General features: G+C 39.4%; 1 protein-coding gene across 2 annotated transcripts; it reads left to right on the top strand.

Annotated features, from left to right (window-relative positions):
* The first annotated feature begins 8380 nt into the window (after window positions 1-8380).
* On the top strand, window positions 8381-17400 carry LOC113028758 (leukocyte elastase inhibitor-like). Of its 2 annotated transcripts, XM_026179180.1 has the most exons (10): window positions 8381-8507; window positions 8996-9177; window positions 12984-13082; window positions 13822-13962; window positions 14139-14256; window positions 14442-14584; window positions 15274-15351; window positions 16155-16244; window positions 16333-16513; window positions 16662-17400. In XM_026179180.1, exons 2-10 carry the CDS (start codon window positions 9001-9003, stop codon window positions 16886-16888), a joined length of 1254 nt encoding a protein of 417 aa, XP_026034965.1. In that variant the 5' UTR covers window positions 8381-8507; window positions 8996-9000; the 3' UTR covers window positions 16889-17400. The 2 variants fall into 2 exon arrangements, with proteins under 2 accessions (XP_026034965.1, XP_026034966.1); XM_026179181.1 differs by lacking the exon at window positions 12984-13082 and having other exon boundaries at window positions 8383-8507.
* Window positions 17401-17813: the final 413 nt, after the last annotated feature.

The following is a 17813-nucleotide window of genomic DNA, read 5'->3' on the forward strand; positions in this document are numbered from 1 at the left end:
AAGGACCAAATTAAACCAGAGCCACTCTGTGCTATCTTTGATGTGGTCTAGAACCTGAATCTGCCCAACTCTAGACTCAAACTTAAACTTTTCATTACTGCTGGCCAGGCGAGCTATTTTGCTTTAGTGGGAAGACTCTTGCATGCGCAATGGGTAAAAGATATAATGTCCTGTATGGATTTAGAAAAAAATTTAATATACAGTTTGTGGGTCAAAAAACACATTTTATAAACTGTGGTCCCCTTTCCTGGGCTCCTTTAAGCTGAACACAGCTTCAACCGTCTGTTTGTTGTTAGTAACGCCGTTACTTGTAACGCTGTTATTCCCATCACTGTTCATATTTGACTAAAACCTTTTCTCTCTTAGTTCCTCGGATGCTACTGTCGCGGTCTGCGGAGGCAGACCATGCGGTGGTGTGTGTGGTGGACCCAGGTGCGAACACACGAGAGTAGACTCGAGTAAACTTAACTGAAAGCGAGCCTTTATTGTGGCTGGTGACAGGGAGTGCAGACAAGGCAGAAACGCAGTGACAAACTAAACTATGACTAAACTGGGAAAGTAAAACTAGGAAAAAACTATGAAGACACAGGAAACCATAACTATGAATACTAAGACTGGCTGTGACAACATGGAGGGTGGAACACAGACGACGCGACAATGACATTCAGAAAACAGAGGACTTAAATACACACATGAGGTGATCAGGGGAAGTGGAGACACATGAGGAAACAGCTGACTAGGATAAACAAACAATGATGCACAGGCAAGAGTAAAACTAACCACATGAACACAGAACATAAGCCCCTTTTCAAAATAAAACAGGAAACATGCAGACTTAGACACGACAACACAACTTAACAGGCCTAACACGTATGACAGACTAGACAAGGAGCCAAACATAACCACAGAGACAAGACACATGAACCAGGGAAACTTAGTACAGGGGAGATGACATAACTAAGAAACAGGACTACACAGTAATCTAGAAATTAACTAGGTGCACTAAGCTAAGGCACAAAATAAATATAAAAGATACATAAACTCAACACTGGGTCGCTTGACCCAGGACCATGACAGCTGCTGGTCTCGTCTGTAGTTCCTGTGGTCCTGTTGCTCCTGCTGGTCTTGTTGGTGGTCTTACTGGTGCTCAGGAGAAGGAGGCAAACACAGCAGGCCCACATCCACAGCAGAGGTCAGTGCTCACCAGAACAAACAATATATTGGATGAAACAGCAGCTTTGTTTAGATCATGATGTCTAGAAGAATCTGCTTTGCTCTGTTTCAGTCATTCTAAAAACCTGCAATGAAGAAGATGACGTCAGTGACGAGGAGAGGATCTATATCAGGCCTGCCCAATCCCAGTCCTCGAGAGCTACTATCCTGCAGCTTTTAGATGCATCCCTACTCCAACACAGCTGAGTCAAATGGTTTGATCTCTTCAGCATGCCATCATGTTTGGCAAAGGCCTGATAACAAGCCATTCATTTGATTCGGGTGTGTGGGAACAAGGATGCATCTAAAAGCTGCAGGACGGTAGCTCTCGAGGACTGGGATTGGGCACCCCTGATCTATATGAATGTTGAGACACTGAACACCTACAGGAATTTTACCAAACAACCGGAAGGAGTGGAGGAAGAGGAAACAGAAGAGAAAGAGATAAAAATCCCATCAATAGAAGTGATTTTAGTCTAAATTGAGCTGTACCTATAGTGTACTTACATTTTTTTAAAGTGTAGAGTAAAATAATACATAAAGCAAAGTTGTTTTTATTGTGAAGCCTGAAAAAGATTTGTCTTTTTGATTATTAGTAAAAAAAAACAAAAAACTTCTTGGAGTATTTGGAAATTAATTGCACAATATAGCTGCTGCTATCCCTAATACAGTGACCTACAGCACACACCTGTATTTGTCATTCAGGCCACTCACCTGTCTGACTGTCACATACAGTCTCAGTCTTCCACATCATCATGCATCTTTAGCCAACTTAGCATGAGATGTTGCTCAGTATTAACCACATATTTCAACGGATATACACAAACAGATACACACAAGCCAGCGTGCATTATGGCACCTTTTAACCAATAGCTTCTGCTTTCCTGGCATCAAACCACCTCTTTTCTGTCTTTGAAAAATTCAAATTACTGCTTTTTGCTTCTTTGTAGTTTTCCCAAAATATGAGTAGATAAATAAGTTAACCCAGTTGAGTTATTACAAATCATGCTTATTTTAGCAGTCAGTGTAAATTATGTGTGCAGGAACAAGTGTTGGTTTTGACCATTTCTTTTTTTATATTAAAGAGAAGTGGAACAGGTGGCTTTGCAGCCTTAAGAAAATCTTCATTGATAAAAACACAAAGCTTAGCTGTAACACACTCACCTATGTATTTATTTCTATTATTGTAGTTATTTTGTCTGTGTCCCTGTAAAGAAATATGAAAAGCCAGTATGATTTTCACATTCCTTTTTGTTAACTAGAACATTCAAACAAAAATGTCAATTAGTTTTTAGGGAGCACAAAATATTCCAGCATGCAAAATGCTGTGAAAGAATTAACAACAAACCAATGAAATTCTACAATAACTGTAATATCGCTCAGGTAGCAGGTGAGGTATTTCAGAAAATCCAGCTGAGCATGCTGCAGCTATTATCCACCGCTAATACCTGCTGCTTACTGAATTTGACCAAGAAGCTATACTGCCCTCAAGTGGAAGAGAATGTAACTGTTAGGTCTACACTTATAGTGTCACGGTCCTGGGTCTCCTGACCCAGCGTTTTTAGTTCTTTGTGATGTTTGTATTATTGTACTTGTGTGATTTATTCTATGGTTTCTAGCTTCGATCCCTTGCCCTTCATGTTTCTCTGTGTCCCCTCTGTTCTTAGAGTCCTCTGCCTTATGGTTTATGTCTCTGTGTTTCTTAGTTGCTGTCTCCACTGTGTCAAGTTCGCGTCTCTGTGTGATCCTTCCTGTTTTACTTTGATGGTCCGTGTCTCATGTGAATGTGTCCTGCTTTCCTTGTCTCGTCAGTCCTGATTTCTCCCAGCTGTGCCCTCCTTCTGTGTCTCATTCCCCTCGTTACTTCCCAGTGTATTTTAACCCTGTGTTTCTCTGAGTCAGTGTCGTGTTGTCCCTCATGCTGTGTGGATCGCCCTGTGGCTCTCTGTGAGTTCTTAGTTTGTTGTTTCCCAGTTTAGTTTGTTTGTCCTACCAGCAAATAAAGCTGTGATTTTTGAGTTCATCCCCTGAGTCTGTGAGTCTTGCATTTTGGGTCCAACTCCTGCCTGCCGAAGAGCGATTCATGACATATAGACCCCGCTAACTCAGACTTCTTCGTGTAAGTTCTGCACCCTGCTAATCATCTTGCACAATGACAATCATATTGATCCACAATTCTCCAACATTAACTGTTCTGCCTGTCACAATGCTACGCTCGCTCGGAGTACCAATCAGGTGAATTTGGATAATCTTCCATGGCAGCAGTGGTTGAGAAACACTGCTCTATAGACACAGACCCTCTGCATTTATTTTACTCAAACTTTCCTATATATTTTTTATACAATGCCATTTGTCTAGACCTCACTTGTGCTCATTTGAGGTCATGATAGAGTTGACGCATGCCTTACATTTATGGCTTTAAAATAACAGCTATGAAGCAGTGATGTGTCATGTTAGCTGCTTGACTGGTGGGAGCTCAAAGATGCAACAAAGAGAGGAGGAAAGTAATTGGAGATGTAAAATCTGAGAAGTGAAAAGATCGTGAATGTTTTGTTTCCTGCAGTTGTTCATAGTTTACTGATAAATGTACACTCTTTGTGGAAAATTTGAAAGTATCAGAGGTCTGATCTGAGTGCCTGAAACATTTGCACAGTGCAGCATGTTTTTGGGACAAGTCTTTGCTTTTGAGTAAGTTTGTCGTCATTTCACACTGACTGGTCTGCTGAGCTTATGTTTTACTATAGACTGAGACGTTGCTGTGCATCGGCTCATAGTGCCAAACTTTGCTAATTCGTACCTCAATCATTACTTGTGCTAATTTTAATTATTTGTTAATTGCTGTCCAGTATCTCTATAAAGTAAACAGTTTGATGATGTTTTGATTCTTCTTTTATACTTTTAATATACTGTATTTGTCTGATTTGTGACTGGCCATATCAAATAAAGATATGTTTGTGCTTAATCAAAATATTTGCAAATGAGATTTAAATGTCTCTATAAAGCAATAGAGACATTTAAACTGACTGATCTACTGATTCTTTACTTCCTTTTTTGTTAGCTAAACTATATTTCTCTAATGGACAGGTAAGGTAGAATGAAATTACAGGAAAAAAGTCAACATAACAAACCAGTGACCAATAACCTCTATTGGGTGGATGGTTTGTTTTAGCTCGGAGGCTCAATGACTCCAACAAACAGAGGCATGACAGTCACAATCTGGTGTCAGTCATCCTACTGTGAATTAGTTACTGACACATAATACCAGACATCTACAAGCAGGAGGAGTAAGTTTTTCAGTGTCCTACAATACTGTGCCAAAGTCTGGAACCACTCTTCATTTTTCAGTATTTTGTTGATAAAATGGGAAGTACAGATTGTGTACAGCTCTATCAAGCTTGAATACCTTTATTCTTCAACACAGCCTGAAATCTCTTAGGCAGCTTTTTTATCATTTGTTTAAGTAGTCATCGGGAATATTTCCCCAGTATGAAGCTAAATGTGTTGCAAAATATTCTTGAAGGACATTCAAAGCTCTTCTTTGGATGTGAGGTAACTCTTCGGCCATATGGTTTGTTTTTGTTTTTTGTTTTTTTTTGTCCCCCAACTTGTCCAGTTTGAACAAAGCAGCTCTTTTAGAATCACGTTTTTGTTGCAAAAAAACAAAACTGTTTAATTTCTTTGTTATCTTTGGCATTTTTCATAGATTCAACCAAAGAAACCGTGATAAATTGTGTTTTTATTTTTAATTTTATTTTTTGTAAAAAGCTGCTACTGTCTAATAAAACAATTTAAAGCTGTTTCTTGTTCTGTGAATACACAACACTAGTTCATTCTCAATGCATGAATGATTCATAAGTCTGTGTTAACTAGCTTGATAAAAACAAACCAACAAACCTTGCAGTGAAGGTGATTTGTGTAATGGACTGAACATTTGACTACTTTGAGTTGGATTTGCGCCTCCTAGTGGTCAATTCAAAATCATGTTTTGGTAAATCAAGTTATTATGAGTGGAAGTAAAATTCCCCAAGTTAAGATTCAATTTGAAGCCACATCAGTTGCTGTTGCTGACTATGTAAACATCCTGCATTAACATGCTGTTCAGTGTTTCATTATCCCGGTTTACTGCCCACATTTTTTTTTTGGGGGGGGGGGTGTAAACCTGACTGACAGGTTCTCTTTTAGCATGCATTGTATACAGTGACAGTAATACAGTGTGCATTCATCTGTTGAGCTCTTCCTCTGTTGAAAATGCAATTCGAGCTAGATGGAAGAGTAAAACAAAAGAAGTCTCTGAGAACCACAACATGGAAAATGAATGCATGAGCCAAAGTGTGGGAACAAAGAAATAGTTTTCAGACAGATGAGGATGCAGGAATTTGGAAGTTTGAACTTTTTGTCAGGCATAAAAAAATAAATAAATATAACAATAATTCTTCCATTGTTATTTCCATCCTGCAAAGTGAGTTATGTGGACAAAATCTATTAACACGATGAAACAATGAAACATATTTCTGAAGAGGGAAATAAAGGAAAGCATGATACCAGTCTTTGTAAGAGCAAATAGAAAAAAACAGAAAACAGCTTTCACATTTTCATCTGTGACATCCGTACCAATTCGTCCTCTTCATTTAAATTCAGCATATCTGTTACAATAAAAATAAAATATACACTTTTAAAAATTGCAGAAAAACATAACACAAAATGAAATCAGGACACTTTGACACTGTGCTTCCTGTTAATTACAACTTCTTTGCAGACTAATAAGAGGTTTATTCACCTGACACTAGTGCAGCTCCTAGAGGCAAAATATCAAGTATTTCAATCACAGCAAAGTACTCGATGGTAGTGTGTATGATCAGTGTTGGGGAGTAACGGAATATACGTACCGGTGTTACGTATTTAAAATACAAAATATGAGTAACTGTATTCCATTACAGTTCCCCGTTTAAAAAGGTGGCATTCAGAATAGAGTTACTTTGTTGAAATAAATGATTACACGGCGGTCTTTTCCTGTTTCATATGTTAGACAGTCCCCTCTCTATTTTTGGTAATTCCACACCAGAACAAAACACGCATTAAGAGGCTCTAATGCCTTTGTCTCAATCTCGCGGCCCATGTTAGCTCTACTTGTGGCCCACATAATGACGTGACGAAATATTTTTTAAAATTATTTAATATGAAGGCAATAGGCAGAGTGTTACAGGCATAGACCTAAAGAATGTAAGTGCTATTAGGACTCGACTGTACACTGTGTTCGTGTACATTTCCTACTGCAAAGAACAATGTGCAGAGTTCAGTCTTTGTGAGCTGCATGGATGACATGCTGCACAGGCTTCCTTTTATGGGCGTCTAGGTTAATGTTGGGTGATTCACATTAGCAACCACTGCATTATTATTTTTAGCCTTCATTCATTATACTGCAGGCTGTGGCGGTTGAACAGGTTAGTTGTGCTGCGCTGTGCACCCTTTGCATCTCTTCTTGGTTGTCATTGCTTGCCTTGAATCCAAAGAATCTCTCTTCTTATGTACCAGAAATTTGAATTTTGTTGCATAACTGTGTTTTAATGTAGTGTCACTTGTCCAAACTATTTCAGAGCCTACGATGCAAGTTCAGTTTAGCTTGAATAACTTTATGTGATCTGGATTTACCTAACCTAACATAGGCAATAAGGATCATTTTCCACTGAATGCTAAAACGAGGGTAGTGCAGTGGTTGATACTACAGGTCCTGGATTTGAATCTAGTCTGCATGCAGTTTGAATGCTCTCTCTGGGTACTCTGGCTTCTTCTGGTGGTCCAAAGACATGCATGGGGTTAGATTAACTGTTGATTCTAAATTTCCTGTAGGTGTGAATAGATGTCTGCCTTTATGTATTAGCCCTGTGACAGATTGGTGACTCATCCAGGGTGTGCCCTGTCACAGCTGGGCTTCTGCGACTCTGGATTGAATAAGTGGAAAAAAATGGATGGATAGAAGATAAAGCTACAATATTAGAACATATGAAGAGGTTAAATATACAACACAGACTGAAAGAAACACAGTTGCTACAGACAAATCACCAGTTTGTGAGTGTGTGAGAGGAAAAAGCACTGTGTGAATGTGTGAGCTCTTTAAGACTGGATAAGATCTGCTTTATGAATAAAGTATTGTTTATGTGAAGCAAGGAAAGAAAGCCAAAAAAAGAGAGAATAAGATATCTGATTGATTATTACTGAATATTTCATAAATGTTGTAAAGATTGTTTTAGTTTTTATTCTTTCACGTCCTACCTCAGTCTGAGAGAAAGTACAGAAAAACAGAATTCAAATAGTCAACATGCAAATTGGATGAAAGTACAAATATAGATTGTAAGAAAATATAAAACAATGAAATTATGAAATTGTCTGCAACAAAACAAAAAAAATTTTATACATTAGAGAACTGAGAAATGTCTTGAGGCTATTGTAAGACTCTCCCACGCTGCACACAGATGTTTGAAGGATCTTTCAGGAATAGTGACACTATTTTCCAGACAACTGATTGTTCATTAGGTGGTATACCTGCTGATCCAGAATGAGTTACCATAGTGAAATACGCAGGCAATAAATCAACCACCTAAACCCAGGGTTAACCTTGAAGTTGCCTGGAAAAGACAAAATCCAGCTTCTTGCACAGGCCTCTGCTAGAGGTGGACAGATCACTCCAAATGTCCATAGTATTAAGAAAAATGCTGGTATTGGATTGATAGTTTGCTTCTGTCCTCTAAGTTCACTATGTTATCCACTGAGTTTTGTTAAAAAAATAAATGAATATTAACTAAATAAATATTATTATTGAATGAAGGAATACTGGCCTCATATCTACTTGGTATTGGATCGACACTAAAATTTGCAGTATCGCACAGCGCCAGCCTCTGAACTTTAGTCGTCAGTCCCTGCAAAACGTTTTCTCCTCGAGGTCGCATGCGCTGTACCTCACTGACTAAACCTCACTTTAAACTTGTACTTTGAAGTATTTTAACTGGAAAAAGGTTTCACCCCCTTGCATTGAAGGGGTACAATACAATACAAAATTGTATTGTATTGTATTGTACCTAAAACTCCCAGCAGGCGTTACCCCTGCTCCTGTACAGTAAGTGACGAAGTGGTTTTTCTCTGGAATTTTTCCATTCGGCTTCCGTACAGTGATGTTCGAGAACGCGGAAGTTCACGTGGGGCGTGCCGATTTGTAAATAAAAAGCGATGCTTCACGCAGAAGGCTTGCCATCACAGAAAGACTCCTGATCGCTTGAAGACCTCGACAAAAGTCCGCGTTGGTAAGTGACAGGCTGTGCACTATGGGACGCATTGTTTTTATCTAGTGTGCAGATGGTTGGTGTTACTTGAATGCAGCACAATAAATTTCAGATGACGTCAACCAGATATGTGGAAAAATCCAAGTTATATAGTCGCTCAGATTATGCAGTCCCTGTACTGAATTTAAATTCTGTGTAAAGAACTTTAATCATAGTAATGATCGATGATAGCAATATAAGATTTCTTCCCCCATGTGCACTCAAAAAAAGGGATGTTTATATGTGACTGACAAATGTGGAAGTTGAACTGTTGCTTGGTGTATTTGCAGTCTGCAGGTAAATCTGCATACACACCACCAAAGATGCACGTCATTCTAATTCCCGAAACAATAATCACATCTTTTCTGTTGTTGTGTTTTGGGGGTTTAGGTAAAGTGAACCATAATTCACTTAATTAATCCTACTTTAGTGTAATAATTAACACCTTTGCCCTCTCTTTTTTATACCAGAAACAATGGCATCTGCAACCCCTCTGTCCAAGGCAAACAGTGCCTTCTCTCTGACTTTGCTCAAAGAGCTGAGCAATAACGACAAGACGGGAAACATCTTTTTCTCCCCGTTCAGCATCTCTTCAGCCCTGGCTATGGTGATGCTGGGGGCCAGAGGCAACACAGCCACACAGATGTCAGAGGTACAGTCGTGCAGCTGCCTTTGTTGAAGATTGTATGCAGCTTGTTGAAGCTGGTTAAAATCCATGGCTTCTGAAATGACCCCTTTCATTTACTTAAAGAGCTCTGAGAGGCCGTTTCAAGCAACGTTGAACATTAAAGCTCCATGATGATAGGGCGTCGAATTTGATCTTTTGAAAGCCGCCAAAGCTACTGTGTGACTCACCAAGCTCTGACTTTCAGTGTCAGGAAAAATGACAAAGATCTGTACTGTTCAGCCTTTATGAGGGTCAGCCCTGTGCTGCGTTACTCGGGGAACAGGATCCATAAAATGGAAGTGTAAGGGCAATAAAGCTTCAGGTAATCCGTACGGGTTATCAGTTCCCTTTGTGCAGCGGGCATGCCCATTTGTCTGGCTGCCTGGATTTCATAAGCAGGCACTTGTCCAAGCTAAGGCACTAAATGGAAACGGCTGGAAGAATATTTGACGCAATCTATGAAGAAGTAATACATTACCCTAACTAAGACATATCAGGCACTGAAGCACATTTGTGGAAACATAAAATGCATTTGAACTTGCATTGTTTATAGAAATTAGAGCTATGCTTTTAGCACCTTATGGAGAAGAAGGCTCACGCTGTGGAGCGTGCCCTGCATTTCAAAGGTCTTTAGACGTGAGATTGACAATCAGTGTATTGTTAGAGTAAAAATTAAATAAGAGATACTGAGGGATTTTAAAGAACTGCCCATCTGGTTAAATAAACAGCAGAGAGGCCTTATATTCAGCAGGAGTAGCTGGTATGGAAGTTAACATTCACTAAGAAGATTGTGACAAAAGGATTCCTGAAGTCAAGCCACACCCAGCTAAGTCAAGCTAGTGGGTGTGGGAGAGAGAGGGCCTCCACGTGTATCTGGTCATTTGAAATGATAATGCTCTGAAAGATAATGGATTTATTAGAGAGTACCTTGAACGAAAAGTTTGAAGAAATTCCTTGAAAACGATCACAGCAGTTGACATAGAAAAGCAAGATTAATGCAAGCTGTCTCTTTTCTTGAATGGTAAATGGCCTGTATTTGTATAGCGCTTTACTAGTCCCTAAGGACCCCAAAGCGCTTTACACATCCAGTCATCCACCCATTCACACACACATTCACACACTGGTGATGGCAAGCTACATTGTAGCTTTCTTTCTACGTTGTAGCTTTTCTTCTTTTTATGCCTTCCGTTGCAATACTTTTAGAATATTACCTGGTTGTTTGACAGGATCAGAGAGAAGATGGTAAAATAAAATGGTTCACTGTTCAAATCAAAGAGGTCAGGGCCCATGTGCATGCACGTTGCCTGGGTTCATTCAAAAAGACTGTGTAGCTGTAGGTAAACAGCTACTTTTCACACAGATGTGGCTTCTGCAACTGAGCTGCACCAAGAGTCAAAGCAGGGAAGGAGCTAAAAGATAACTATCAAGGCTAATAAGAGTAGTAATTGAGATTTGATGCATAGTTAAACTTTCTGTGGGGTGTATTTATAAAAATAAAAAAAAAGCCTGCGGCAGAAGTTCAACTGGAAAAACAAAGTGCAATCACATTCTTCATTTTGTGAGTAAGTGTCAGTGACTGTACGATTGTTGGGCAATCGTTCGCTTGACAAATATTGCAGTCGATTGGAGTGCGTAAGAAATACACGGGAGCACTGACGTTTCCTGAATTTGCACACACTTGTCATTTATCTCCTCAACAAACAACATTAGTGCAATAATTCAGTCCTGTTTAGCAATGCACATACGTGGGCGTGATTACTCAATCAGGGTGTAGCTAGAGACCACCCACAATTCTGAATCTATGAAATAAAATATGTTTTTGCCTCACACATACTGGAATATACTGGATAGGGTCCAGTCACCCCACCCCTGCAACCCTGTATTGGAAGAGAATGGATGAATGGAAGCATTTAAATAAGTTTAAAATTATGACTGAATACAGTGACAAGCCACAACATTAAAACCAAGCCAAAACACTTCCATATCATCGACAAACGAACTCCATAAGACCTCTGAATGTGTCCTGTAGTAGGTGGTAGTTTTCAAAGAAGCATCCACATAAATGTCAGGATCCGAGATCTCCCAGCAGAACTTAAAGAACCAGTTAAGAACCATCCACATGATGGTGAAACCTCGTGAAACTGCACAGGCCAGACTGTGAGACACTCGTGACTCTTTCACTCGTTCAGTGGTTATCTTTACTGGGCCTCTCTTGGTAGGTTATTGAACTTTCGTAATTCTGTAAGAACATCAGGACAGAACTGTTTCTTAAGCCAAGTCACACCCAGTGAAGTCATGCTGGTGGGTGTGGGTGTATATGGGAGGGAAAGAACCTCCACCTTTATCCAGTCATTTGTAGTGATAACACTCTGAAACATAATGGATTTATTAGAGATTACGTGGAAGAAAAACTTTGAAGAATTTCCTCGAAGATTATCATGACAGATTATCATGATTATGATGACAGATGATATATCAGACATTAATCTGTGTGTTTTATGCCGCCTGTTTTCTTCGTCCAACACTGTTGCCTGACATTTCTTTTCTCTTGATAGATGTGATTGTGTTGAGATGATCTTGCCATACATAAGCCAGTGGCTTGTGGCTTATGTATGGATACAAGGTGTCCTGTTTCACAGTCTAACTGGGCGGTTCCCAGTTTACTCTGTCTGTTAAATCGGTATTTATTCAAATCATTTCAATAATAAATACATATTTGAGGAACTTTAACTCACCTCAGACTGCTCTGGTCATTGGCTGACTAGTCTGTTATTTAACATAACAATATTCCTATAAACAAGTTGCTTTTTTTTTTTTTTGTTAGTTTGCACAGCAGCTAACTACAATCAGCCTTTCCAGAGCAGAGACACTTCCCGAGCTACAAGCGCCCATGGTTAGGATTCATTGGTTCAAAACATGTGGCCAAATAACTTAAATTGGAGTTAATTATTGGTAAGAAACAAATCCATAACCAATTCTGTCATACATTTACGGAATGACGAGATGCCTGTTTAAATAATGATGTACCCCACAAAGTCATGCAGTAAATCCACTGCTGTCAAAAATGACTTATGTTAATAATCCAGATCTAACACAGTTGTTGTTTTTTGGCTTACATTATTTCTCTGCGAGTTGGTACAAGTAATTTTAAAAGAGCGACTTACTGTAAACGGTGTTTTCCCAAGCACAGTTTTATACACTACTGTGCTAAGTGCAACCAGACACGGCTGTTGGGTGTGATTACTCTGAGTCAGCTTGGCTCAGCTGTACCATCACAGAAAGATGAGCCTGGCTCAGAGGGGCATCTGGGGACCTACTGTAAGGACAGTTGGCTGCCTGTTACCTTATTTGAAAGACTGTATATTTTGCTGGTTTAATTTTAAGTAAGAGTTTATAACACAAAATAAAATGTTGTAATTACTTAAAATGATAATACTTTGATTCTGGCTAAAATGTTTTGGTTCTCAAAAAATTCCTCTGTAGAGGAAATATTCTTTATGCTTAAAGCAAATGAATGCAGGGAAGTTATGGTCATACTGTTTATAATTGTTTCTATTGTTTGTTTTGTTTTTTTCAACTGAGGGGTTTGTCACAACTGTGTAAAAGTGTTTCATTGAACATTATCAGCGACTCATTAGAAGATTTCTTGTTCAGGTATCAGATTGAAGTCTACAACTCGGCCAACACATCAGTTTAAGGACAAGCTCATAAATTACTGTTTTGTTTTGTTTTTTAAAAATGGAAAAACAAACGTTGAACGTAACGGTGAGCACTTGGAATCGCACTTCTAGGTTCTCTGCTTCACCAAGGCAGAGAAGCCTAAGCACGCACCGGCGGGACAGATGCACATGCAACAGCAGGCCCAGTCTGCGCTGCCGAATCTGAGGAAGGTGGTAACAAAGCAGCAATACAGGAATTGCACACTAACAAAAGGGGAAATATTACTAACAGCTGATCTAACAGTGCCGTGTGGTGAGGGGATCAATGGAAACAAAGATGTTAGAGCTTCACAGAGCATTTCACATCTGTGTTTGTACTCTGTTTTTGCTTTGCTGATGTCCTTTATGCTGCTGTCTTGAACTGTCGGGTAAAAGCAGCAGTGATATGTTTACTGAAGGTTTAATGTGTATGTGGCGAGTCCAACAGCTTCAAACCCCACAGCATTACATAATGCATATGAATATAGCCGTGTCCTTTTATGACCTCTTTCTGTGTGTTTTCTTTCTTTTTATCTCTTATTAGCAGATGCTGTAAATGTCACTTGAGCCTTCAAAGTTTGAACCTATGACAGCGCATCACTTTTTCCATTTCCTGTTTGTGTAATTCCAGAGAATCACTCTTGTATAAAGAGAGAAAACTCTGTTAACAAATTGAGCACCCAACATTACAGCCGTCTGTGACTTTAGCTGTGGATGTGCACCATGTAAAAACACACTCTACTTCGTTCTTATTAAGCAGTTGGACTTGAAGATGACCACATAAATGATAACACGGTGGTGGGATGGTGTGGGTCTTTATGTGCTGTAAATGCTTTGTGGAAAGGCTTCTCTAAGCTTGGGTCATGGCTTCTCTGAATCCAGTGCTTTTTTTTTGTTTTGTTTTTTGAACAGTTGTCTGCTTTGTTCACAGTGCCTGAAAACGAAGGATTGTCAGGATGATGTCCACAGCAGCTTTGCGCAGTTGCTGAGTGTGCTCAACAAGTCAGATGCTCCATATTCTCTCAGCGTTGCCAACAGACTGTATGGGGAGCAGTCCTACCAGTTTGTTGAGGTGTGTGTGTGTCTCTGTTCGTGTGGCTTGTTTTTTTTTTCCTAAAGAATGAGAGAAATCTTTAAGCTGTGGAGGAAAGAATGAGGTAGTTGATTAGGCAGTAAAATCCCACAGAGCTAATAGGTTATTTTGTTTGGGTGTTCAGACTTTATAAGTGTGTCATTAACTGATTTCAGGATTTCTTGGGAAAAACCAAGAAGCATTACAATGCTGAGCTGGAGGCCGTGGACTTCATCAAAAGCTTCGATGCTGCCAGGCTCAACATCAACAGCTGGGTGGAGAAGACAACACAAGGTGGGTAACACACTAAACATGTCCACCTTCCACTGATATGAAGTTAGAAGTTGTAATGAAAAAACTTTTATAGTATTAGTGTGTTGGTTAGTAGTCCTGCAGAACTGTTCTTCTGTGAGATGTTAGTAGAGTATTTATTACATACGTCTGTGTCGCTGCTTCACACGTGTCAACGTATCCTTCAGGTAAAATTAAGGATTTGCTGGCTCAGGGTGTTTTGGACCCCATGACCAGGCTGGTGTTGGTCAATGCCATCTACTTTAAGGGCCTCTGGAACAAGCAGTTTAAGCAGGATCAAACACAAGATGCTCAGTTTCGAGTCAACAAGGTAATACAGCAGCTGCATGAATACTGCTGATTTTATTTTTTATATATAATATATCCTGACAGTGTTTGTGGTAAGGGTCTTTTTTTTTCTTCTTTTTTTTAAGATCACATGGTGTTCAGTCACATTCTTAGCGGCACCTCTCGATCAGATATTTCTGTTAGCTGTGATGAAACACAGTAAAAAACACATTAGACTTTGCTCAGAGTGATAAAAAGTCATTATGCTTCGACTGGCTGACAAAATCCTAGAACTGCATGAAGTGATGTTAAACCGTCTCATGACTTAAAGAGAGCAAATCTAACTCAAGAACAAGGCTTGTTATATCTCAGCCTTTCCAGCTGTTATTATTAACTTGCCAGCAAACAGTTGGAAATCTAGAAGAAGTGGGCTGGCAGTGGCAGTGGTTTGCTCTTCACCTGATGAGTGAAAGTCACACTCTCACTGCTGTTTGTATTTCTCGAGTAGCTCAACAAGCCTTAAAGAAACAACTATTTTTAACATTATTTATTTGCATGCCAATGATTTAAAACTTCACTTTTTCTCCTCGAGCAGGTTCGCTTCTAACTGTGGTTGCTCTCATACACTTCTGTATACACTCAACACCAATTTCAGGTTGAACTAGTACACTCGTGACAAAGTAAAAGATTTCAGCTGGTGATGTTTCACATGTTATTTTTTTCATATTTCAGAATGACACTAAGCCAGTGAAGATGATGTACCAAAAGTCTAAGTTCCCTTTGACCTTCATCCATGAAGTCAACTGTCAGGTAATTTGCAGTAAATCAGTCAGTATGGCCGGCAACCCATCACCTGTTAACTTGGCAGCATTTAAAATAGTTTGATTTGAGAGAGTGTGTGTGTGTGTGTGTGTGACACACACACACACAACCATAATGTTGTCTGGTTGGCAGCTCAGGCTGTTTCAAAACCTTGGTGGGTTCAGCTTTAGTGGTTAAGTCATGTGGACTAATGCTCTCTGCATCATCATGGATGCTGGTTTGTGAACTGCACATACAAGATGGTTAATCGTTTTCCACTTCTCCTCAGTCCAAGGAAGGTAGAGAATAAAGTTGGATTTGCAGAAATGCAGGAATGAACTGTATTTACTGCCAACGTTGGTTTGAAGTCTTCCAGAGCCTGTGAACTTGTTTTTCTTGCAAAATCATGTCAGTTTTGTAACATAGTGCAATCTAACGAGCCAAAGATTGTCGCCAACATCAATTTGTTTGTTTGTTTTTACCCTTGACTCTTGTGCACAGGGATTTTAGTGCCTTTTGAAAAGTATTTAATGGTGTTGTTTTTTTGTTTTGTTTTTTTGTTTTTTTTTGTTTTTGTTTCTTTTTTCTTTTTAACACCACACTGTTGTAAGCTTAATGGTCTACAAGTTATTTTAGTGCTATGTTGCCCCTGTCCCAGCTTTCTGGATTTGTTTTTGTATAAGTTATTGTATTACACGGCATTGCATGTTAACATTTTTGGAAGCAGGTTATAATAAACTAAGATGATTAAGTCTAACAGTTGCATAGCCACTATTATATATTCACGCTAATGTTTGAAACCTGTGTGACAGATCATCGAGTTGCCTTACAAAGGGAATGAGCTCAGCATGGTCGTCTTTCTGCCCCAAAATATCGAGGACGGCACAACGGGTCTGGAGAAGGTATAACAAGCACACTTGGATAATGAAACCTATGAAATACATAAACAGTGGATGATTTTTTTTATTTTTATTTTTTCCCCATCTCTAGCTGGAGAAGGAGCTGACCTTTGAGAAATTTGTGGAGTGGACTAATCCCAATATGATGGATGAAATTGAGGTCACGGTGGGCCTGCCTCGATTCAAGCTAGAGGAGAATTACGACATGAAGACTGTCCTGGTCAGCATGGGCATGGTGGATGCCTTTGACATGCAAAAGAGTGACTTCTCTGGTATGAAGTATTCTTGGAACATGCCGCACAATAAAACGGGAGCCCAAAACATGAACGGACTGCTGCTGTTCTCTTAAATCACCGTAATTTCCATCACCTCCATATTCTACATAAATCAAATATGTTATTTTGCTTTGTTTTGTGACAGGCATGTCTCCTGCCAATGACCTGGTGCTGTCCAAAGTCGTGCACAAGGCTTTCGTGGAGGTCAACGAGGAGGGAACGGAGGCTGCCGCTGCCACCGCTGCTATCATGATGCTGCGCTGCGCCAGGATTCCAGCCAGATTCATCGCCGACCACCCCTTCCTCTTCTTCATCAGGCACAACCCTTCCTCGAGCATCCTCTTCGCTGGCCGATACAGTTCCCCCGTGTGAGCGCGTTTAGAGTGGTGTTTCTCAGCTGGAGGGAGGTTACAACATGACTGGTGTAAAATCGAATTTGGTGTTGTTGCTGAGAGCTCCTGCTCAAGAGTTTCATTATGCTAATCTCACCCTATGTTCCTGGCCTGTATATCAACACCACCAGGATGAGGAATTAAAAATGACGGTGTGTAATTTTTATAAAAAATTTCACCCCTTGTTTGTGTCTCTTCTCTGAATACTGTCATCTTGCACTGTTTAACCTAATTTGATCTTTTGATTTATGTCGTAATGCACGTATGGCCCTGTTTGCTGCAGTCATATACCCTATTTTATCTATCTTGAAGACTAGATTGTTATCATATGCCTTACACCTTAGGAAAAAGTTTACAATGTGCCTCTATTAACCTGCTGTACACCAGCTGCACCTTTTTTGGTTAAAAAAATGTGCTATGCATTTTATCTGAAAACATGCAATATCATACTTAGCTTAGCCAAAGATAATAATTTTAACAGTGTAATACATTTTATATGGAATTATAAAATGCATATAATAATTGGAGAATTTATAAAAACGTACATAAATGCTTGAACTGGCATTGAGTCCAGGTCATTTTTATGTATCCCTTGACTTACATGTGGAATAAAGTGTGTGGTTTGCAACTGCTCCATGTTTAAAATGCCTTTTACTCACATTTTCCTTTACCTGGTTCAGCCAAGTGTTATAGGATGGGGTTTCTAATGCTGTTTAACCATTTAATGTAGAATTTTTGGTATTACACTTGTCACCGTCAGTCACTCTAACATCATATTAGTCCTTTCAAATGTTTAGGGGGGGCATTTTGCCATTGTTTTGTTCCAGTAGGAAAAAAGGAGACTTAAAGCAGTTTCGAATTGGCCACTGGATTACTTTCTACACTTCTGTTAAAAAATAAAAAAT

This window comes from Astatotilapia calliptera, chromosome 9 (assembly GCF_900246225.1).
Source record: "Astatotilapia calliptera chromosome 9, fAstCal1.2, whole genome shotgun sequence".
NCBI classification, from domain to species: domain Eukaryota; kingdom Metazoa; phylum Chordata; class Actinopteri; order Cichliformes; family Cichlidae; genus Astatotilapia; species Astatotilapia calliptera.